The sequence below is a fragment of the Cibotium barometz genome, chromosome 1 (genome assembly GCF_041138505.1).
Source record: "Cibotium barometz isolate CiBa-2024 chromosome 1, ASM4113850v1, whole genome shotgun sequence".
Taxonomy (NCBI): domain Eukaryota; kingdom Viridiplantae; phylum Streptophyta; class Polypodiopsida; order Cyatheales; family Cibotiaceae; genus Cibotium; species Cibotium barometz.
This window is the reverse complement of record NC_141046.1, coordinates 62466616-62492421: the sequence shown is the minus strand read 5'-3', so window position 1 is coordinate 62492421 and position 25806 is coordinate 62466616. Positions and strand designations below refer to the sequence as shown.

Here is a 25806-nt window from a genome sequence, read left to right as displayed (position 1 = left end):
GGAAAAGAATGCTATGCAAAAATGGATAACCAATATTGCTTTTCAAATCAATAATGGCTTCAAGTCCTTTCGAGCCAAACACACTGCTCCCTTTAGCTTCTTCCTTAACACATCTCTCAATTCTCTTCTTGTTCGACAACGGAGTGACAACCTTAAGTAGGTCATTCAACTCCTTGTCACACCAAAATCTCCTTCTTTCCTCTCACATTCTTTAATCAAAATGTCAAGGACCATCTCTTGGGCCACACTCACCTCGACTTGCTTAGGCATTGCATGTGGACTCCCCTTTGCATGTGACTACACTTTATCTTCAATTATTCTCTTTTTCTCCCTACTAATTCCCTCTACACATGGATGGTCATGGTAATCCAAATGCGTTGCACATCTAGTATAATTCTCTTGATCTTTTGGAACACAATAATATATAACTGCAGGACACTGCTTAATACACTCAAGTGGAAGTCTGCACAATGACTACATACAAGAGTTCCAATCTCTACTCCTAGTCTCCCTATTAAGGGCAACTTCCGCACTCTCCCATTCCATGAGTCTCATTCACCACTAAAGCAGCCACAATGTGCGGGCACTCCAGATTGTAGCAACGTAGGTGACCAGCACACCTTCTCAGTCGCACTATCCCTGGAAAATAATCACTACTACAAGTTACATAGTTTGCCCATACATGACCATCATGTTTATGCTCCATTCCCAGCATTGAAGAATTCCACCTAGAAGGAAGGAGCTCAAAAGCAATATATCCATCATAAGACCTAGGCAGTTCAACAATAGATACTATTTGATGTACACTTTCAAAGGTAACATGTGTAGACTGCTCCCTCTAGGCTGTACACGAATAAGATCAAAAACACTCGAGCAATGCAAAGAGGATGACTAATCCACCATGTTATCTTTCTTCACAGGTTTCTCCTCATGAAGCACTACCAAGATGACAATATGCAACCTAACCTTATAAAATGCCTGAACATTTGCATTTAACACATATCCCTCGGTTCCATCAACAAGAGTTTGAGCTTCAATCTTAATACCTTCTGCACCCAAAGTTATTGGGTGCAAAGCGAATCTCTTGCTAGAGAGTGCAAAGTGTTTCTCTACTTTCGACCAAGATATCTCATTATATCTCTGGCTTGAACGTATAACAAGATTTGTTCCCACCTGTGAGAACCATAGATGGTCACACACCTAGCCATTGTAGATGTCAGAAGAGAAGATAAGAAAACAAGTGCAAGAAGGAAAATGACTAGATGATGCCAAGGGGAATGCACACCAATAGACTATGTGTATAAACGAGATCACAAGAAATAATATATAGTGTAATCGATTCTTGATTTTCAAGGCATAAGAAATAACCACCTTTAATCACAAGGGCCAACTTGAATTTGTATTGACAATTGTCAATAATATTGAATATCAGATAACCACCTCTCATATATACTATCTTGACCATATATTTCATAAATATTATGTGTATGCATTATTTATTTATATATTTCATTTCTAGATATTATGTTTGTTCAATATCTATAATTATATTATATTAATATGTTTCATATATATATATATATCTAATTATATTATCTTTAAAAATAATAAATATATATACGTATATGGAATTTAAATATATATATATATATATGTATGTATATTAATATTATGTAATTATACATTTATGTTTTCACATTATATATATAATTAAATTAAAGAAAAAATAATGAAAAAAATATTTATTAAAACCAAAAGTGCACGCTATCTGGAGAGAACATGGCATCTTGAAAATGATGGGCAACCGAAGAGTTATGATGACGACAACGATGGACCGGCCGACCAAAAATCAAGTGCATAGTCTAAGATATGATTTAAATTTCAATGTGTATATTGTGTTGATTTTGGTATAGTTGGTTAGGCAAACATTTCTCGTCAGAAGGCTTTATTAGCCCTTATTGTAGACCATGTCCCTTCTGCATATTGGCCTTGAGCTCTATCCACATCCACTTATTATTCTAAGATCACAAAAAAATCACCCTAAAAAGCTGCATTAAACTAATGAAAGCTACTAAAAACCCTACATCTATTCTCTCATCCTCTTTTCTGAAACCATAGACTTCTGCTCTCTTCCTCTGCACCACACAAGAGATGGAATGGGCTCTCTCCTCCTTCACAATGGCTCCCAAACGGTATGCTTCCATATTTCTCCTTTTTCAAGCTGATTTCTTCCTTTTGCCATGGCTAAATGACCATGGAATACAAAAAAAAAGAAAAGACGGTGAAGTTGGCCCATGGGCCACCTCTGCCCCCTTTTTTTTTTTTTTCTATTTTCCAAGGAAGACATCAAGTTCCTCGTTTATGCCACAGTGGTTCTGTTAAAATGTTTTTTGTTATTTCAATTGTCCTCGTATATGATTATTTCAATGCTTTTGTTTAGTTTCTGTTGCTTGCATTTCCATGGCCATGCTTTCAATGAAAAAAATTAGGGGGATGGAAGCGGCCCGTGCCAGCGCTGGCTGCTTCCAGACCCCTTTTTCTTCATTAGAACCATGGCCATTGTGGTAGTCGAGCTGCAGGCGACAAGATGGTAGTCGAGTTGCTAAAATTAGGAAAGCTATTTTTTAATTGAAACCAATGAGCTTGTTGGCAAGAAGCCATTGAGCTATTTTATTGAAACCAATCAGCCATTTTTTTTAATTGAAACCGGTGAGCTGCAAGCCACAAGATGGTAATCGAGCTGCATGGCCATAAGATGCCTGGATGGTAGTTGAGCTGCATGAACTTGCATGCCATAAGATGGCTAAATGGCCATGGAGCTACAGGCTTGGCTACCATGAAGCCATGGCAATCTCTAATTTCTTTCACCACAATTGCCATGATGACCATAGTCTCAAAGAGAAAAAAGGGGGCTAGAAGGGGGCCGTGCCATTTTTTTCCTTTGAAACTATGGCCATCATGGCAATTGTGGTGAAAGAAATTAGAGATTTCCATGGCTTAATGGTAGCCCCGATGCAGGCCGCTTCTAGCCCCCTTCTTTTTCTTTGAAACTATGGCCATCATGGCAATTGTGGTGAAAGAAATTAGAGATTGCCATGGATTAATGGTAGCCGAGCTGTAGGCCATAAGATGCCACGACTAAATGGCCATGGAGATGTAGGAATTAAAATTAGGAAAGCTATTTTTTTAATTGAAACCAGTGAGCAACAGGCCACAAGATGGTAGTCGAGTTGCATGGCCATAAGATGGTTGGATGGTAGTCGAGCTGCATGGACCTGCATGCCATAAGATGGCTAAATGGCCATGGACCTGCAAGCCATAAGATGTCATGCATTACCCTTGCACCATAATTGCCATGATGGCCATGGTTTCAAAGAAACAAAAGGGGGCTGGAAGCAACCTACGCCGGCGCGGGCTGCATCCAGCCCCCTTTTTTTTCATTGAAACCATGGGCTTCATAGCCATGGTGGTGCAATAAATTAGAGATTGCCATGGATTAATGGTAGTCGAGATGCAGGCCATAAGATGCCATGGCTAAATGGCCATGGAGCTGCAGGCCTTAAGATGGCTAAATGGCCATGGAGCTGTAGGCATTAAGATTGCTAAATTGTCATGGAGCGGCACACCGTAAGATGCCCTTGCACCACCATTACCACGATGGCCATGATCCGGCGTGGGCCGCTTCCAGCCCCCTTTTTTTCATTGAAACCATGGTCATCATGGTAATGGTGGTGAAATATGCGCAAGGGTGGTCCTTCTCATCAAGTGTTTTAGCAAAGAGTTTCTTCCTCTCATATAGTTGGTTATGTCTTCTCATCAAGTGTTTTGGCAAAGAGTTTCTTCCTCTCATATAGTTGGTTATGTCTTCTCATCAAGTGTTTTAGCAAAGAGTTTCTTCCTCTCATATAGTTGGTTATGTATCTCATATAGTTGGTTATGTATCTCATATAGTTGGTTATGCAAACTCTATTTCTACAAAAGGGCATCTTGGGCATGCTTGACCATATCATGGGATCCTTCTAGTTCTATATGTATTACTTCTCCCCCCCTAAAGGCTATAAATCCATGCACTTGCACTTCCAAGGCCATGGTGTCCATGGTTTCAAAAACAAATAAAGGGAGTTGGAAGCGGCCCACGCCGGCGTGGCCCACTTCCAATCCCCTATATATTTTTTAAAACCATGGCCATCATGGACATCACTTAGGTGGCTATGGTTATTTACACTGATCAAATTGATACATGCATGCAATCAAATATATGAAAAGACTTATGTTTTTCCAAGCTTACCTATTGGGTTACACATACCAATCAATGTAAACCCCACATCAACAATCATAGTCTTTATGGTTGCTAATGGTTAGAACAATAATGATGCATAAGATGATGCATCAAAAACTCCGAATGATAAATGTTTTTTTTAATGATAAATGTTGATTATGCTCAGTGCAAGCCTGTTCTTTCCATGGAAAAACTTGTGAAAGTGTGAGCTTATATGATTTATCAATTATCATTTTGAGTGTAAGAAAAGCATTGGATTTTTGTGCAGGAAAAATGTGTCTGGTCAGGTCTCCAAGAGGAGAGGTCCAATTGGTAGTCCACCTAAGTCAAGAGAGGAAGGGCAGGGATTTTAAAGAGGGTTGAAAAAGAGAGTGGAGTAGATACTCAGGAAAATATGGGGTTGGAAGTACATGATAGGGTTGTTGATGTTCTTGCTGACGAGGGCACTGATAGGGAGAAGGAAGATGACTTGTTAGGAGGGAGTGAGATGCAAATAGTTCCATTTGTTGTGAGGCTACAAAATTTAAAGGAGGAGGATCCCAAGGAATAGAATAGTTTGTTGATGCAGCATGGGGAAGATATATTGCAAAAGACTAGATTGTTCTCATCTTCTGTGTGTCCACCCATTCCTTTATGTAGATTGATGCCATATGCAAAAGTGAGAGGTCTTCGTGGATGACATTTCTGGGTTGAAAGTTGCTTTTGGAAATGAGGGATATGTTCCAGAGAAGGGGGTCTTTATAGTGTCAATGTGGACTTTGGATGGAGAGGAACAGATAATTGATGATGATATTCAACAAGGGTGGGATCTGATTTGGAGGGAGGTGAACCAAGCCTTCAAGGATGAGATAGTTACCCGTCTTGAGCTCACTAGTCTAGCTAGCTGTATGTTTTCTGTATGGGACGGAAACCATCGTACTGTGGCTTGTACTGAAGCAATAAGGGAGAAATTCTCGACCGTCATGGAGAAGCATGTTTGTGTACTCTCTACAGTGATCGATCCCACAACGGTTAGCGAGATTTCAGTTTTTTCATGTCTCCAAAAAATGAATTTGTAAGTGATTTATCTTATACATTTAATTTATCACTTGCTTTGATTTGGTTCTTTCAACAATTGCTCTAAATATACCATTATGTGTGTATCTTGAACACCCATGCTCTTGTTTGTGACCTCATTGAGAGATGAGTTGGTCAACACATCAAACATATGAATGTTGATCAGCAAGCCTACTTGTAAGAGCTACCAGAGGAGGATGTTAAGCTTATTTCTCAGATTCATAAGAGGTCAACAAAAGGTGAAGAACCTTGGTTTCCTCTAGCAAGAATGTACTTGGGATCTTTGGTGTACAATGGGAGTTACGATCTACTTTTTCCTTCATTTCTATCTATGTGTTCACTTGCCCTTCGTTATGTTTTACAAGAATTGTTGTGCATCGTTAATGCTCGTGATGATAATAGGTGCATTTGCATAAGAATCTTGACATCTTGCGGGCCACTCTCTTGGAGGAGGAGCTAAAAAAAGTTGCAGCATCCACATAGACAGAACTCATGAGAAAATACAGTGATAGAATGGGGAAGTTATGGATTTCTATTGTTGCAAATGATGATATTATAATATATTACTACGTGTGGGGATCTTGTTTTATTTCTTTATCATTTTTTAAGCTACATAATATATGTAAGCTCCTCCTTGGGGACGAGTGGTGGAAGAAGGTCTTGGCTCTTAAGTGGAATAATGACAGCTATGCCACTTTGGAGAAGTTGAACCTTATTGCAATTGCGGATGTGCCTACAAGCGACAAAAGTTATGTGGTTGGAACTTTGGAGGCCAACAAAACTACCAGGTCTATGTTTGGTTTGCCAAGAGGCGACCATGATTTCCAACGGTATGTGATCAAAACTAATAGTGGTGATAATGTTGAATGCCTCCATTTGGGTGAAGCTATTGCTTGCTTGTGGTGTTTCATGCTTATTCTTTTTATATTTAAGATGGATTGCGGGTGAGGTGTTTATGGACAAGATCCTCCAAAGAGCAGAGGAGGTTTTGAGTGACATTCTCGACATGCCAAATGCTCCTATTTTTCTTGTTGATTGTTTGTCTCTGAGGGAGTTTTATGGAGAGGTTATGTTGGAAAAAGGTAGACAACTATTTGATATGGTGAAGTGGGTAGAGAGCAAGGATAGGAGTGAGGAGTTGAAAGAGCTTAGAAAAGTGTTTTATTGTAAGGTTGGAGTTACTTTTTCCTTTCTTGTTCTTGATATTTCCTTGATATATTGCTGATTTTTATATGTGTTTTAAGTAGGTTTCTTGCTATGTTGAAGTACTTGGGTGTCTTTACATCTTTTCCACTTATTATCGCTAGACAATAGCTAGTGTTTGACAATATCGACACTACCATGTACCCTTCATACATGAGGAGTGTAACTAAGTGGGAATTAGACCAATGTCCATGGTGGATAGATATGCACAAGGGGGAGCTGCCTAAGAGAGAGAAGGAGATGTATGAGGACTTTAAGAAGAGTTTTACAAGTGTTGGTGTTGAGGAGAACAAATTTCAGCCGCCAGGTAATAACTTTTTTTATTTTGTGTTTCTTGTATTAATATTGTTTCTTCTATGGTACTTATGTTTTGTTATGGTGTTGTTTGTGCATTAAGAATGCACTGGAAAGAAGAAGGATAAGGAGGTGAAGGAGAGGGCCGACAAGGTTGAGTTGGAGAATAGCGTGAACAATGATATGGGTAAGTTCATTCCAAATTGAGGATGGTTTTTCTTTCTTGCAATAGCTAGTTCTTTTACTTGTGTGTTGCACTTCACTCTTACATTGGGTGTTTTGTGCGGGTGTTTATGTAGATGGTCAAGGTTTCATCATATAAAAAAGAATTATTTCTTTTGTGTTTTTTCCTCCACCTCCCGATGGGTTAGTTTCTTGAGGTCGAGATTATAGATGTATGGTGGTTTAGGGAGACTACATTGCCATTGGGAGGGATTTCTCTCTAGGTATCAAGAACCCAGTCTACACAGAGATCCATGAACATGTTCTAAAGCATGTTGGTGCGGGTGTACGGGTAGAGAAGAAAGGTAGACCTATCTCTTGGGCAACGGATTTGCTTGTCCTTCATCTTCTCTTGGTGGTGCACACACTCCTTGGGATATGTTGACAGACGTTAGGTACGACTGTGACTTAGCTTCTTCTTCACTATCGTACTTTGGATGGCTCTTGATTGTTGGATCTTCTTCGGGTATTGCTATTGAGAAACTATCCTTCATTCATCTTTTCTTGACTGCTGCTTGAATTGCAAATAGAGTTTAGTAGTGTTTCTTTGTTTGGCATGTTTGGTGATTGGACTGGTTGATAGATATTATCGAGTTTCGGCCTGGAAATTTGGCATCGAGTTATCATGGTTCATTAATGGCCTTACGGTTATGTAGATATTGCCTTCATGAGGATTTAGGTTTGTTACTTTTCCTATTGTAATGATTCTTTGAAATGATAGGGATATACACAAATTCTTGTTTTGATCAAACGACCATATGACGTGAATGACACTTCTTTCAGTGCTTGACATCTATGCTTCTCTTTGTGTGTTGACTTGGTATGGATCCTCCCTTGTATGTCCCGAATAGCACACCACTTTTTTAGAGTCTCCACATGAGGCCCTTGGATACTTTGGTGTATTATCACATGCCTGCTGGCAGTCAAGCTATGAGTGCACACGGTTGAGATGTGTGTGGTGAGCTCCACTTTTGTGGGGTGCCACTTGGAGCTTCTATGCCGGCCTCGAGGCACAGCCTTGGAGTTGGGATGTGGGACTGCACCCGTTCTTAGAGCATGACTTACTACTGGGTGAATATGCATGGTGCTTGACAGTGACGAGAGGGTCCTGAGAGACTATGTGTCACCTATCCTTGCGCATCAGGAGAGGGTGATTGGTGCTGGTCCTAGCCAACAACAGCAACAAGGCAATGATATGGTTGATCCTCTAGCTGGGGAGAACCCTTACAACTAGTGAGTACCTTCCCTTTTTGACTTCGCACTAGTGACTTTGGATGCACTATCCTTCTATGGCTTTAGTTAACCATTTGGGTCTTTTATTTTTCTTTTGAGTGCTTTTGTTTATTGTGGCATTTGCGATGGACTCTGGATATGTATTTTTGGTATTTTTTGGGCCTTACCTTGTTATGTGATGTGGCCTTGGTTTTTGAAATCATCTCTTATCTCTTTTTTGCCTTTCCATACAGTGTGTATATTCGTTAAGTTATTGTATCTTCCATGTAGTGTTGATGATTTGTTTCATTTTTTTAGAAGTACTTTGTCGGTGTATGCTAAGGCTATGGCTAGACAAATGATAGGGGATGCAAGATATGAGCAGCGGAGTCGAGACCGTTACCATGTGACAACGGTCCAATTTTGTGGATGATGAGTGTAGCTCTGAGTAGCACTGTGTGTGGCAATGTAGCTTTTGTGTTTGAGTATGTTCTTTTGCCTCCGTTGTTTTGACCTATATGAACTAAATCTCTCTCTCTCTCTCTCTCTCTCTCTCTCTCTCTCTCTATCTATCTATCTATCTATCTATCTATCTCTATCTTATACACACACACATACACAAACACACACGCGTATACACACACACACACACAAGTCTGCCAATCGTTTTAAGATGAGAAACAATGGGCCAAATGCAATGTACACTCTATTGGAAATGACGCTCGCTTGTTCCCGCCCATTGGTTGTTTGGGGTTCCTCAAGGTTCAAGTTCGAGGGGTTCACTATATGTAAACTCTCTATATCAAGTGCGTTCAAGGCCTATTTTAAAAACCCCTTATTTGTGAGTTTTTCATGAATAAAACACATCCTTTTTCTATTCAATCTGTAAATACCCCCTTTAAATGGTACCCTTCTGTATATAAAAAATGTGTAAAAGAGGGATTAAAAATTCTCCTTCTGTTGAGTCCACATGCTACGTCTACATATTTATGAGTGATCCCCTTCTCTTGAGTCCACATGCTACGTCTACATATTTATGAGTGATCCCCTTCTGTTGAGTCCACATGCTACGCCTACATATTTATGAGTGACCCCTCCCAAGGATCCAAGACACACTCCCCTAGCTAAGAGATATGAAATAGACTAACTATTAATTAAATTAATTACACTAACCTTGAATAAAATTACTAACTGTAAAGAAGAAAAAGAAGATCAAATGTGTTAAGAATTGGCCCACGCCTACAAATACCGCTCAATTGAGGAGATGTCAGCCTTTAATAGGAGGTTCATTAAGAGATATGCTCATATGACAACTCCTCTTACTGCCAATAATTTTAATTTGTAAAAATTTTACCACATTAAAATACATAATTGTCGACACTTGGAGGTCAGTGAAGCACTTGAAGCTCCCCAAGGTCCTAGACAAGCCCTTACCAAAGTTTAGATCGAATGGCAAGGGTTGAGGCCATGTCTTCACCCCATGTACTTAATCCCTTTTTGTAATGCTTTACCAAGGCACTCACGACATAAAAGGTTCAAGACACACTCTCCTTTACCAACTCTACCTAGTGCCGAAGGTTCAAGACACACCCTCCTCTACCCACTCTACCTAGTGCCAAAGGTACCCTCTCACCATATTAGATTCTATAAGCATTTTAAAATTAAAATTAAATGTAATTAAAGCTTGTAATCCAAATATGTGAGAGAGTTCACTTACAAGAATAGCATGAGCTCATGCCAATATCATAATGTCCATGCTCTTCCCCAACACCATATATCTCCAAAGGCATCAATTTAAATACATTTATGCCTCTTACATAGGCAGGTCACAAAAGCATGGGCATTCAACACCCCCATGTAACATGTGTATTGAGCATTCACATAAGTATATCATATGCCATTCCAAATCATTGATTCATGTCTCCATCATGGGGAATAGCATTCACCAATCAAGAAAATATATCCAAGAATGTTATTATGGCATTCATGAGTATGATTGGAACATGTAATCCCATCATATGCTACTCAAATGGCATGAGAATAGCCATGAATATCATGTATTACATTCAAATGGAAAAAAGAAGTAAGAACCTTGAATTATTGCTCTAGGGTTTGCTGAATGACTCATATGAGAGCTTGTTAGTGCATAATGGCATCATTATAGTATTCATAGGCAATGTAATTAGCTTGCAAGAAAGGATCAACGATATAAAATTAGATCTTCTTGGTGAAAACCCGTAATTCTTGGACCATGGAATCGAGGAAAAGCCAAATTCTTACAAGAAACAAGTCATTGTGATGTTAATCATTGTGAGAGCAATTAAACAAGAAAGCATGTGACCAAGCAAGGTTAATCCCCTTTCAAGAAACCCTAGGAAGCAACCGTGCAGCCCATTTTTCCCTTTTTGAACAACAAAGAGTTTATAATGCTAGCTTATGAAGTGTCTTTCACATGAAATTTAAGCCATACAACATAAGCTTAATGGACTGTGATGGCTAGGGCTTGCAAGAAGGCACCAAGCATGCAGGCAACGGATTCGCGCAACAGTCGTGGAGCTAAAAATCACGAACGACGTCGAATCTTCTCCATTGAAGCATCAAATCACAGCTCAAGGAATCCCCAATACCATACAAAGCTCCAATAGTAGTTAACCTAACTCCCAAGGATGTGCAAGTCCATACCACAAAAAACGTGTCGAGTGCAGACTCAACTTGCATGCCAAAATATATCCACCTATCAAAAATTGGTCCAATGCCATGACCAATATTCAAGATCACCATTCCTCTGATTTTTGTCATCAACTTGAGTGATTCCTCCATTTTTACACCAAATTTTCAAGAAAATCTTGGAAAAATCAAGAAACTCAAGAAAGATCAAGAAAATTAAGAAATCTAAAAATTTCTCAATTTTTTTAAAATAAAGATGAAAATGAATCAAAACTAAGTTTTGATACCATTGAAAGAAAGAAAAATTTAGATTAGCCTTTGATTAATCTAGATTAACCTTCAATTAATCTATATTATGGAGATTAGCGTAGGTTTAGAGAGAAGAAAGAGTAATTTCTCATATTTAATTAGTGATTAGCCTCCATAATGGCTTATTTTGGTATATATACATGACCATCCCTTTCACACTATCATTAATGTTGTCCATGGGCATGGTCCATTGGCCTTTGGGCCCATTATTGACATGAGACCACACTTTGTTACAAATCTCAAACTAGGGATGTTTAAGTTGTTAAAGTCAAGTAAGACACTACATGAAATGTTACTCTAACAAGGAGGAAAGAAAGTGACATTGCATTTCATCTAAGTACTTTCTAGCTCTTGTATCTATAAAATTACCATGAGAATGTACATATACGTACTTTTTATAGGTCTTTGTAAATGAGTTGAATGCAAACATCCATTAAAATAATTTTATGTATTTAAATTTTGGTTTCCTTTAACCAACAAGAACAAGATGTCATAGGTGAACAAGAAGATGTAGCGCCAATGCATGGATCAATAATTTAATCAAGAATATGGAGGAGAGATGAAGGTAGATGTTGTTAATCATGATAGGAAAAGGGAGACCCTTTGCTTTTGACAAAATAGGACATCTCAAAGCCCACATGAAGCATATGATTTATGATATTATGTGCTTGTAGATATGTGCAAATCCTAATCACATTTGATTGGTTCTTGATCATAATTTGAATGAGAAAAGAGTGCAAGAGGTACCTTAATTTCTAAAGTTTACACTTTCAACGCTTCCTTGGAGTGAGAAAACAAACTAGGATTAGGATATGATCTTGGTCATTTTGGCAAAGTTAGACTTTATCGGGATTGAAACATTCTAGTGTGAGAAAAAACCAAGGTTTCGTGTTGCAACTTATTCATTTGAAAACATAAGTTTGACGGCCTCAAAACGTGTAAGCTTTGATAGATTGAAGAAGAAAACTTTCATTTTTTGAAATTATCGTCAATAGTACTTTTCTTAGTTTGAGATTAAGTCCTTACACTATTTTTATAGTACAATACTCTTTTTTTGGTTCACTATATCATTGGGTAGACTAGCCTATTATGCACATTAATATTCTTAGTCCTTAATATGCCACATTTTTTAATTTGCGACTAATAAACACCCTTTAGACCTACATAAGCCCCTCTCATCATGGAAAAAGTGTGAAATATAAATTCCCTAACAATATATAACCCCCTTTTAGCATGGAGAAAAAGGAAAGAGCTTTCAATTAAAATAACATCTCTCAAAATTTTGACCTAAGCTCTGCAATTCCATATAGTACCACACCTGATGAATTATAAATATTTGTTATTTTTAAAGAAATTCCTTTTCTCTCTACTCTGCCAATGCCATATCAGTTTCCTTTTTAGAATGAATTTCCTTCTCTCTAGCAAAAAAAAGGGGACCTTAGGAGTAGAGACATGCATTAAATGATTAATAGCATGCAAAAAAAAGAGGAGAAGAATAGGCAATGGGCATGCACTTAGTGATTCACTAGAATTGAGACGTATGCAATAAATGGTCAATGAAAAATAAGCTTACGCAAGTGAACTTCAACTAATTTCTAAATGTCAATTTTTGAAAAAAATATGATTGATGTTAAACATAAAAAAACATGGGATAATTTATATTTAAAAAGAAGTTCCCACATAACCCAAACTTAGGTTACAAAGTATTACTAATAGTCTTGGGGGTTCACCTAAAAATATATAAGTATAGCACGCAAGTTCAAATGAACAGGTTTTTTATTCAAACTTTTAAGGTAAATTTATAGAAATACATTTATAAAAGGGGTTTTTTTAATCGATTAAAAAAAACCTAAAGTCCATAAAGAAAAAGGAGTCATTTTATTCATGAAAAGTTCATAGGTAAAGGCTTTTTTAAATACCCCTTGAACGCACATGATACATAGGGTTTCTTAGTAATGCACCCTCTGAGCTAATAGTGACATAAAGCATCACCCTTTTATCATCAAAGGTAGTGTCACTCTTTGTGATGTTAAAGTCAATTTTTTTAATATAGTCATGTTAGGTGAAACATTTTGTATCGCCCATCAATTTTCATGCTAACTCCCCCACCCCCCCTGACTAGAGTTGAGATTATAATATATTTGATCACATATGAGTAAGAGCGTTGCATGGAGTCAATATTCAACAAGAACTTCTTCCTTTGCCAATAAAATAATACGCAAATATGTTCAAAAGATTCCAACTTTGAGCTCGACAAGTGTAAAAGTTAAAGAAAACCACAAAGTTCAATTTGTTAGACTAGGTTCTTGGTAATTTTAGTTTATGTATCTTGTGATAGAAGATGTAGATCTCACTGATTCCTATTTTAGATTTGTCATGTGCTGTTATAATATTGGATTAATCATGTGAACAATTTTGAAAATAAAGAGTTTCACAAGAATGTTAATTAATGTTTTATCTATTTCAAACTAGGGATATTGTCCATGTCATACATGAAATGTCACTCTAACAAGGAGGAAAGAAAGTAGCACCATGTTTTTTGTAAGTTCTTTCTAGTTCTTGTATACACAAACTTTCACTAATATTAGAAGAAAATGTCATATATGAATAAGATATACTGTAGTGCATGTATCAACTTTTTATTGATAAGTAGTGGAATTCGACCATGAAAAATTGGAGAAGAGATGGTTAATCATGATAGGGAAAGGGAAAACATTTTCTTTTCTTAGTACTCTCATAGGTTGGTCCACGAGAGAATTAATGTCTTCCAAAGCTTCAATAAAGCATGTGCGTTATGATCTTATGTGCTAACAGACATGCACAAAAATCGATGCGTGATAATTTCAAGGAGCAAAGAATCTAAGAGATATTCTAATTTCTAAATCTTTAACTTTCAATGTTTCCTTGGAGTGAAAAAAGAAACTAGGATTAAGACATGACCTTGGTCACTTTGGCAAATTTAGACTTCTAGTTTATCACATGGACCTTTCTATTATTGCAGTGTGAGAAGAAAACGGGGGTTTCATCCTATAATTGCAACCTTTTTTAAAAAACTGCTTTGAAAATGTAATTTATCACCGGTCAAACAAATAAGGAGAAAGAGGTGACAAGTCCATGTGAAGGCAACCAGGAAGAAAGTATAGAGGAAAGTATGGCATTGTCATATGCCTTGATGGGGTATTGCCTCTTTGAACAATCCAGTTGGAAAATTTGCAAAGGAAAAATGAGGGATTTATGTAGAAGCTCTAGAAGGCCAATAGCAAGGCAACCACTCTACAATGAGAAGCTGATAAAGCAACTAAAATGGAGAAAGTATCTACTAACCGCAATCAAAAGTTGGATACTATGATACATGATCACAAACAAAAGGAGGAATCAATAACTTTTTACCTTGAAACATTGATAAAATCATTAATATTATATGTCATTAAACAAAATATTCAATTAAATCCTTTAATAAAACATTACATTTGAATCTATAAGATTACAAAAAATATAGAATATTGGCCTCCATAATAGCTTTGTTCTTGTCTAAACTTGTAGTGATAGAAAAGATCAATGAAAAGTGAGATGGTTTTTTGGTCCCAACTCTGTGGCGCCATAAAACCAACATACTTTTCATCTTTAATCCTTTTTACCCACTCTAATCTCTATTGATTGGAAATATCTATCACCATTATTGTGAGAATGGAGAAAAAAGAGAGAAATCCACCCATAGATAAATATTGGACACTAGATATTCATACTACAAAGTTGATGATATTTTAAAACACATAAAAAAATATGAGTATTAAAAATAAACCTTGTATGCAATCAAAGAATAATCAGAGAATTGTTTTCAAACTAGAAAAATTCAAAATACCGATGTAGATCAAATAAATTGTGCAAATTTAGTGCATTTAAGATAGTTAAAATGTCAGTAGCATGACATTAGGAAACCTTTCGACATCTTTTGGGCCCTTTTATAATGACCTTCATTAGCAATGGACCAATAGGAAGAGAGGATGGTGCACATTTGGTCTCCTCCAAAAGTAGGGGTCAACTAGGCTTGTCTCCCTCAGTACCACATTTGTGGGGTTCAAAAAATAGGGAGTGGTCTTCATAAATTAGGGAAGTGGAGTGCAAAAAATAGGAGGGTGCCATAAAGCAAGGGGATAGCTTCTAAAAAGTAGAGGGCTCCACTAATTTCAGCCCCATCACTCTCGTGGGATCAAAAAACCCTAAAAAATAGGATTCTTTTCAAAAAAAATCAAAAGGGCATTTTTCCTCTCAAAACCCAACCCAAACCATATTATATCAAAAACCTTATTTTTTCACCTCAGATTTCTCTTCCTACACATTATTCTTCCCTCCAACATCATCCTCTTCACCCCAAACCTCAAACATAGCTCATTATCTCTCTATTGTGCAACCTTCTCTCTCTCTCTCTCTCTCTCTCACACACACACACACACACACTCTCTCTCTCTCTCTCTCTGTATATATATATATATATATATATACTATGAGTAGATCTTCAACCTATCTCTCTAATGTGCAACCCTCTCTCTCTCTCTCTCTCTCTCTCTCTCCCTCCCTTCCTTCTATCTGATGAAAAGTAGGTAGAGGGAGAGGAGACACCACACAAGAGCAAACCCTAATGTATTGCAAACCCTAACCATAGAGGGAAGCCATCTCCCTTCTCACACAATGCATAAATCCATAATCCATAATCTACAACACACACACTGTGTTGTGTCCACACACTGCCAACCCTAGCTAATGTCCACACACTATGACCAGCTGGACGCGGTTATTTATGTCTCACACATGTTACTACCTAACATGCCAGCACATAGTGCAACTGGCACAAGCTGACATCGAGCTTGAATCTCAACAGTCCCTCTCAAGCTCATGATGTACTGCGATAGATGAAGATGTAGATGAGCTTGGCCTATCAAAGCTCTCAACACTCCCTCTCTCAAGCTCATCCCATGTACTCCCAACATAGTACGGAAGTACTCAAACTTCTCCATGCTAAGTGGCTTTGTAAAGATGTCGGCCACTTGCTCTTCAGTCTTCACATACTGCAAATCCACTATACCATCCAACACTTTCTTCTGACAAAATGATAGTGGACCTCTATGTGTTTGGTCCGCGCATGAAAAACTAGATTCTTGGCCAACTGTATGCTACTCATGTTGTCACAATGAATGACAACCTTGCCATCAATAGGCTCACCCAAATCAGCCAAGAGACTCTTTAACCATACTCCTTCACACGTAGCAATGGTTGCACCCCTGTATTCAACCTCTTACTAGATAAAGCAATAGTAGGTTGCTTCTTGCTACTCCAACCTACCACTGCACTTCCAAATGTAAAGGCATAACCACTAGTAGACCTCCTGTCATACGAGCTACCTGCCCAATCTGCGTCTGTGTAGCCATGTACATACAAGCCTTTACCATGCTTATAAAGAAGACCATAATGTGCAGTGGTCTTTACATATCGCATAATGCGTCTCACTGCAGCCAAATGAGGTTTTCTGGGGCTCTGCATAAATTGGCTTACTAGCCCCACAACATAACTGAGATCTGGGCGTGTGATAGTCATGTAAATAAGACTGCCGGCCATCTTTCTATACATAGATGGATCATCCAACTCCTCACCAAAATCAGCCCGCAGCTTCACATTCTGCTCCAAAGGTGTACTCATTGGCTTACACCCTGTCATACCATATTTTGCCAACATATCCAATGCATATTGGCGTTGCAATAACCATGTACCTGTATGGTCTTTGATCACTTCAATCCCAAGAAAATATCTCAATTCACCCGTCTTTCATTTCACACTGCCCACTCAATGCCTTCTTGACATGCATAACATCTGTAGCATGTAACAATCAAGTCATCTACATAGATGACAAGTAAGATAATCCCATGATCTGTTTTCTTCACATAGAGTGAAGAATCTGTTGAAGAAACCTGAAATCCAAGGGAGTTAAGATATCGACTTATCTTATCACTCCAAGCTTCAAACCATATAATGCTTTCTTTAATCTGCATACATGAGTGGGATACCTCGGGTCTACATATCCCTCTAGTTGTACCATATAAACTTCCTCTTGTAAATCACCATTTAGAAATGCATTTTTCACATCCATTTGATGTATTTCCCAACCATTTGCTGCAGCCATAGCAATGACTGCTCTCACTGTTCCCATCTTTGCAACTGGACTAAATGTTTCATCATAGTCCAAGCCTTGGGTTTGTGCATAACCCTTAGCTACCAACCGCGCTTTATGGCGCTCAATGGAACCATTTGATTTGCATTTCACCTTGTAAACCCATTTGCAACCAATGACATTTTTGCCTTGTGTGGTGGTAAGGCAACCAAATCCCAAGTGTCATTTTGAACCAATGCATCCATCTCAACATCTATTACCTTCTCCCATACATGCTTCCTAATAGCTTCTGTATAGCATATAGGTTCCACATGCTTCACCAAAGAGGTCATATATGCGTAATGTATAGCAAAGTCACGATATGTCAACCTGTCAACAACTGGATACATGACCCTTTGGGATCTCCGCAATGCCTAGTGTAAAGGAATTAATGGAGATTTTCATTTAATTTTTAAGAGAAAAATTAGTTAAATTTATCTTTTTGCATAGATAAATTTAAATGATGAAAGAGGAATTCCCACCATATTTGGAATTCAGAGAGAAAAGTTGAATTTCTAGTTTACTGGAATTAATGGTGGATATTTTTATGTAATTTTTAAGAAGAATTTTAGATAGATTTAATTTATGGTAAAAGAGGAATTCCCATGATAATTGGATTGCACTCATTAAATGAGAAAAAGAGGGATTTTAAGTGTATTAAAAAAAATAGGTATTGGTATTTAGTTAAAAGAAGATTTTTTATGATATTTAAGAAAAGATGGATTTGAATTAAATCTTAGTGTGAAAAGGTGAATTTCCACCATAATTCTACCTAATGAATTAATGTCGAGAAATTATGTGGCATAAGGAATATCCTTGGATATTTTAATTAGAAAAATCACTAAATTGATATTTACCCAAAACTAGATGTTTATCACCTTGTTAGAACTAAACCGAATGAATTTGGTTAGACTACGAGAGGGACGGACAGTAAACCTGCTTGTCCATCTCTCGATCTGAATCAAGGAAAAACTTCGTGTGACCAATTCCAGTTCCTAAACACAAAGAATAGACTATCGGAACTAAACTAGTTTTTCCTTTGACACCGAACTCATCAAGAATCTAGTTGGATAAACAGACAAAATGATGGGTAGATTACCCTCATGAGAGATTTAGGATCCTCATTATGAAACCGGGAATTATGGAGAAAAGGGTTTTGTGAAACCAATCTCAAATTAGGAATTTTACTTGCACTGGAATCTCTGTTTTTCATTCAAAGGACTGTTTTACGCCAGAATGTTGGGGAGGAAACATTTGGCATATGTTTTACTAAGAGGAGGTTCGTTGGAACAGCTGGCGGGGAGTCGTCAAGGACGTCACTCACGGCAAAGCCTGTCGAGGTCTTGACCAGCCTCGATACAGTTAAAATGGTGCGCTTCCGGGGCAAGGACCGACGAAGCGATTATTTGAGTGAAGTGCTAGGACACCTAAGGAGGATCCTAGAGGGTTCTGACCAGGGCGATGCACGGGCTTGCGGTTGCTAGGACACCCATGCGTACGTCGAGGAAGATTTTGGATGGACTAAAAGGAAAGATTTTTGGGAACCAAATTTTGATACTGGATCTCGTTGATTGACTAGTTGGTCTTCAACGGAGAGTCCAGAGGACACATTTTGTAATACAATGGACTCGAAATTTTAGAAAATGATGATCAGAAATATTATGATTTCTATTGAAGGATTGTTTTAAAGCCAGTCGAATCTGTTATAAATGGCAATTTCATATTGGGTGTGTACGTGGCATGCCTACCTTAATTTGCATGAATCGCCGGCTAGGGGACCGGGAACTCTTTTCCTCGGTACCCGAGCAAAAACACAGCCAAATCGTTATAAAGGAATCCCACCAATATAGTGGTCGGGTGGTTGGCTAACCCATGGATTGGAGGATTCCTATGAAACAACTAGATACGATTAGTTACGTTAATTAAATTAAATCCTGAGAAGACCTTGTTTTGTGGGAAGGGATCAGCGGCTGTACCTCGTAAATGAGAAAAAAAGCGATGATTCCATGAACCAAGTGCAAGTCTCTTCTTGATCTGACCATGTGACTTCAGGTTTGGTCAGATCAGTTTAACTAGTTAAGACTTTGACTCGTTAGAGTAATTCCCCCATTAGAAGATTTTCCCATGGCAGAATCACCCGTGCCTTCCAAGCGAGGGGAGTCTTTCCGGGCCCGGTTTCGGAGGAACCGCCCGAGCTAGCCTCTCGTCCGCCGATATCCGCGGGCGAGGCCCTGAGTGTGGATCCCCGCCCCGTGCGGGAGGCCGCCGCGGGAGCCCCAGAGGGGGGGATCTCACAACCATCATTGATGTTAAGGCCTCCACCATCATTGATGAAGGAACGTCATCCGTCCATGGGGAGCGATTGACGTCCAATTTTGTCATCCCTGGGCTACCATCCTTCTTGATTAATGGGAAGTGTTACCTCCTCATGTCCCACATTCAAAAACTCTACATTTTTAGGGAGGATTACTGTCTTGCTATAATAGCAGACGGTTATGAAGCTGCGTCCGGTGTTCTCGATGTAGAGAATGAGCATAAGGATGAATTTCTCGCATTAGACATGGAAGTGCCATAAAACTTCATAGAGGCCGCAGAAGCAATGTCCTTGTGCTTTAAAAAAGCCAAGGAGAATGAAGCTCCTCTTCCTTCAGAGGAAGAATTTCAAGCCCTTCTTCAGTAGGATATGGGCATTTCTGAGTTTGGCAAGGAACTTTCTCCCGAACTTGACCAAGAAAACGAAGAGGGCTCCATCAACCTTTGGGATGAAGCCAAGTTGGAGGAGGATGAGAACCAAAAGGTAAATTATTGCTTATGTTTGTCTGGTTTATTTCTTATTCCTTTAGTTTATCTAGTTTATTTCTTATTGCTTCAGTCTGTTGTTTAAATTATTTCTTACTTTAGTTTGTTCCCTCTTGTCAATGCAGATAGATCTTGACGACGCCGATGTATTTCTTGGATGAGGTGTTGCTGGTCGTGCAAGAGTTGGGCAAGATGTCGCTCTTGCACACTACATCTCTTCTATCACAAAAGTATATTTATTATATATCATAGCAAGTACTCCAGGGATGCAGAGATTCCACTCCTTACACTGAAAGCCCTAGCTAGGTATATAGGGTATGCATTTATACCTTATAATATACAAAAAGTCGTGCTTATAGAGAAGTGTGATGCCATCCGTATCTTTGGATACGGCCCTAGTTTTTGGCCTTCTCGAGTAGGTTATTTCCTATGTTATTCAAGCTATGCCCTAGGTGCAAGAGTGGAGGATGTAAAGTCACTCAAAGGCTATAGTTGTAAGAGGTTTTTGCATTATAGAGGGAAAGGGGGAGCAAGAAGAGAAGAGACTCAAGAGCAATTAGCTCTTTTCGTTGTAAATATTTTCACTATAAATCTTCAATATAATGGAATGGTCCAATTATTTTTTATTTTCAAGTCAAAAAGCTTTACAACTTTCTTCTAAATGTTGTCTACTTCCTAAGTAAAAAATGTTTACTTTATTCAAAATACTTTCAACTTCAAAGTGTTGTTTCTACTTCCAAATTCTTTCTATGCGTCTGAAGATCTCCATGCTGCATGACATACTGGTCTTGTGCCAGCTTTCCACTTTAGTGATCTTCTCTGTTTGGCATTATGTCGTGCTTCCCTTGCTAGATTACTTATACGTGCCCTTTCCATGGATAGTTTTTGCCCAAAAGTGTATCTGTAAAACCAGTTAAACATCTCCTTGAGGTAGTTTGTACGAGTCTTCCCTCCTCCATGTGCCGGGTGTTTTTAAAATATACTCCTCTAGCTCGATAGTGAGATTTCTCCATTCCTTGTGTGCTCCACATGTCCAGAGAACTATACTCATTCATGAAGTATGTACCATGAGCATAAAGAATGTGCTGCACAAAAATTAAGACACGGTCACAGTAGTTATTCATACTCGTTTCTTAAAATCTAGTAGGAAGGAGCAAATGTGTTTACCATGTAGTGTGTAATGTTGGTTTCACCCCACGTATCAACCATGGACTTTGTAAAATTAGAATGCTCATCTTGAAATTTTTGTTCTGTGGTTGTCCTGCTTTTGGTCAAAAGTTTCACCATCTTATTGAAGTCTAACCAAACCTTATCATGTAGAATTACAAGGCTTGAATTGGTGCAATCAAATGTTATACATTTGCATAAATCCTTCCACAAGTTCCAAGGCTTGGTTAAGTCCTTTGCATTTTCTGGCTTCTCAAGAAAACGTCTTGCTTTATTTCCACTCATGGACACTTGTGCAACTTCATGATTTGTGCCAGAGGTCTTTTTATTAACAGTAATCTGCACATTGCCACCATGGAACCCAATTGAGCTGAGTAGTTGCTCTACTTTATGAAGAGCTTTTCTTGTTGTTCTTTGCCTTGCATGGTAAATGCATAATCTATGTGACACTTGAGCAAATGGTCAAACACACGCATGAATGCATGCAGTGTATAGAAGTGGACATTCTTCAGTTCAAATGGAATTATAGGATTCCATTATGGGTCTTTGAAATGCCTGTTTAGCACAACTAGCATGTTGGTAGACAAGACACCTCCAACCCAATTGCCAGCATCATTGTCCATGGGGTCGTGCTCAATATCTTGATTCTCAAGCATCCTCTTCTTTTCTAACTTTTTGTTTTCCCTCATCATTCTCATGCACCACGGACAAGGATTTGGGGTGCTAGCACCTTCTGGACACCCAAGCAAGCACTTTATTGTCGTCAGGTGATCCCCCAAATGCCAATCTACTGTATAAGAACCCTTGCCCTCTACCTCAAGTTTTTCTCCCTGAATCTGTGCTTTGATGACAGTGGTAATCCAGGGTATCCTATCAAACATCCAACTGAGAACTTCATGTGTCTCTTTTGGTACTTCAAATGCCCCAAGCCACCATATCTCTTTCTCAGATTGGACACTATATGAGGGAAAGTCTAGCTTGCAAATCCTCTCCCTATCAGGAGTTTGGTTTATCTCAGTATTCCCCTCAAATGTGTCTTCAATGAGAAAAGATAATAAGTCTGGACTTTTTGCATATGCCATAGCCTCATTCATGAGTGTGATACTCATTCGCTCTATCCTCTTTCCTTTCACAATCTGACACTCATCCATTTTCAACACAAAGCTAACTTTGTCACCTTGCATGACAAACAAAATTAAATAAGCTTTGATTTTTCATAGACTTTTTCAACTAGTTTGCAAGAGATATAAAAGTTACTTACAATTATTAGGCAATCCATAGAATAAGATCATAACTTTCTGAAGACGTTGTAGATCAACAAGTACATTGTTGCCTCGTTTTTTCCCCCAAGCTCTTATGGTTAGCACATCATTGACGCAGTAGTACTCTCCAATCTTACATTGCACATCTTCATTGCATGTCCTTTTTGCTAATCTTAATCTTCTTGGGGCAGGAAAAATATTTCGTGTGATGCCTTGTTTGCAAAGTGTATCTTACAGTAATTGATGAAGAGCCTCGTATCCTCTTGAGCTTATGCCCACTTCATCGCATGCATTCTGAACTTCCTCAATGCCTAAAATGTTAGTTATATCTTTCATTATCTCATTTGCAAGTATCTGTCGTACCTTCTTGTAGCGTGGATCTTGAACTATGGAAAGAATGTCATGTTTTCTCACGTAACTACATAACATATCTCCAATATCTTGTAGCGTGGATCTTGAACTATGGAAAGAATGTCATGTCTTCTCACGTAACTACGTAACATATCTCCAATATCTTGAGGATCATTATCACCACACACATCTTTAAGGAAGGTCCTGTAATGAACTAACAAAGATACTTATAGCAACAATATTATATAATGAATTAACAATTAATGAAAAAAATCAAACAATAGATACACTCTAATAATAAGAATAACTTATAACCAAAAAGATGAATAGAAAACAAACCTTGCTGCATGAATTCTTTGCTTGAGAGCACCACCACCAATTGCAAGTGTTTAAATGTTGTTCATTGTCCTCTTTCGCTCTCTGGCTCCCATGGGTGTGCTCTTCATACACGAGATTGTATCCTATAACTTCAGGATTTGGTCCTCTTTCTCTTTGCCCTCTCTCTGTAGCTGTAAAATATTATTTTGTGCAATTTCGAGAGCTTGTTGCACACTACTCAAAGTGACTTGCAAGCTATGAATTTGTGAGTTTAGAAATTGAACCTTCCATGCATCACATATACTTAGCGTTTGCAATATCCAAGGAGCCCATTCTCACCCTCTCCAACAAAATGAATGAATGAGGGTAGGTCTGTGAAAGGTGGAGAGAAATTTGAAGAAGGATCATTAGGATATAAATATCCATCAACCCAAAGATCCACATTACAATGACCCTGCTATCTTCTTTCTTGCTTCTCTTGTACGTTTAGACGTTCTTTTCTTCTGATAAGTGCATATTCATTCAAGATGCAAATATGCAAGTCTACCTTCCTCACTCGTGTGATGAATTTGAGGTGTTTGTTATTTCTGTGTGTGCCATAGTAGACACAATGGAAGATGGTAGGTAGCTTGGATCCCAAAGAGAAGCTTGAAAGAGAGACCTACTGTAATGAGAGAAGGGCTTGGGAGAGAGAGACTGAGAGAGAGAGAGAGAGAGAGAATCTTTTAGTTGTTGAGTGGAACAGAGAGGAGATGTGATAGTAATCAATGAAGAAAATGGTTTTTAGGTGGGTTTTCTATAAAAAAATATAAATTTTAAATTGCTAGCCTTATAAATTTAAATTAAACTTTTTATGTTTTATGCATTTAAAAGTGAAAAAAAAAACGTAAGTTTTCCTTGTCTTTTAATGACTGTTGATTTAGAATTTGTGGGAACTTCAAAAACGCAATTAAAGTGTATTAAACGAGATTGTCTTTTAAACGCTTTGCATTACAGCATGGGAAAAGAAGAAGATTGCGGATGGTAATGTTTCATTCGAATTCAATGAGTTCAGCAACATTTTTGTTGAAATGAGAAAGCTACAAAAGGCAATGATATTGTTCTATGGGTTGCCTTCTAGATGTAAGTAGGTTTCGTAACATTGCACGCATTAGTTCTATGCTCATTGATGTGGGGAATGACTTAACATTTTGTTTGATTTTCGTGTTTTGAAGATTCTCTCTCCACGAGTCACTTACAAAGACTACCCACATTCTATGGACATGTCATCAACAGAAAACATGTTTATTTCACTTGAAAACCAACGAAAATGAAATGGCACATATTTCTTCATGATAGCCAAAAGGGTGCAAAAATGCCCTATGTGAGGTCCCCGGATAGCCCTTTCTCACCCCCTTTTGGCCCTCCTCTTTTTTAGAATACAAATCAATCACATGTAATTAAAAGCCACTTTCAGCATTGTATTGATATAAAAAAATTACATGTGGGATTTAGGAATACTCTTTACAATTTTCAACTTGAGTTTGGCTGAATTTGGACAAGATTTGGACCAGTTTGGCTCCCTTTTTTATTTGGTTTTGATCGAGGAGAGAGGAGAGAGGAGAGATAAAAATATCCTATTATTTTTTAGTTTAAAACTCCTCCACACATGTGAAGGTCCCCCTTTTCCTTACCAAGGTGTCAAAAATGAATGATTACTCCAAAATATCTCATTTTTTTAGTAATATTTCATAATTTTTAACTAATAAATCTTGTACTCAGTCAACTCTTCATCTTATGTGGGCATTTACTCATTTTTGGGTATTTTCTTTTATTCATTGGATTTATCTCATCCCAACACTTAGATTAATCTTATTGGTCCATAAGAACCTTAATTAGACCATAATCTAAAATTTTCATCAAAAACTCTTAATCCTTAGGCTAAGGTCTTTTAAATTATTTTTAATTAATTCCAATTGTACCTATGAAAATTTATTTTGATTTTTTGTTTCAGGAAAACATATTTTTGATATTGGTAGAATTTATATATCCAAAAATATCTCAATATTGATTTACCACTCTCTAGAAAGTTTTATCTCACTATTAGGCAAAACAAGGAAAAATAATATTTTCTTGTATTCAGAAACATGGAATGATTTACAAGGTAAAGAAGTAAAGCCTATTCATTATTCACTCAAGAGGAATCTTACATCCTCTCCCACTTGAAAAATATGAGATATCCTCGTCTCGCAAAGTGGGGGTAATCCTTCACCAACTCTCCTTCTTTCTCCCAGGTGGCGTCTTTTAGAGGGAAGAACTTTCACTTTACTAAAAATTCTCTGAGAACTCTGCTCCTGAGAATCTTCTCCCGAACGTCAAGGATTTTCTTAGGTTGGAGTACCATCTGGCCTTGAGTCGGAGAGATTAATTGTTCATCATCACGCACGTGACTCGGGCTGGGTACATATTTCTTAAGCAAACTAACA

At 38.0% G+C, this 25806-nt stretch overlaps 1 protein-coding gene across 11 annotated transcripts; it reads left to right on the top strand.

Annotated features, from left to right (window-relative positions):
• Positions 1-1928: 1928 nt before the first annotated feature.
• On the top strand, positions 1929-24823 carry LOC147642290 (uncharacterized). Of its 11 annotated transcripts, none has more exons than XM_086804752.1 (7): positions 1929-2192; positions 4548-5333; positions 5738-6165; positions 6741-6845; positions 6936-7019; positions 24338-24463; positions 24556-24823. In XM_086804752.1, exons 3-7 carry the CDS (start codon positions 6063-6065, stop codon positions 24636-24638), a joined length of 501 nt encoding a protein of 166 aa, XP_086660878.1. In that variant the 5' UTR covers positions 1929-2192; positions 4548-5333; positions 5738-6062; the 3' UTR covers positions 24639-24823. The 11 variants fall into 11 exon arrangements, with proteins under 11 accessions (XP_086660878.1, XP_086660870.1, XP_086660901.1 ...); XM_086804744.1 differs by having other exon boundaries at positions 5460-6165; XM_086804775.1 differs by lacking the exon at positions 5738-6165.
• The last annotated feature ends 983 nt before the right edge of the window (positions 24824-25806 follow it).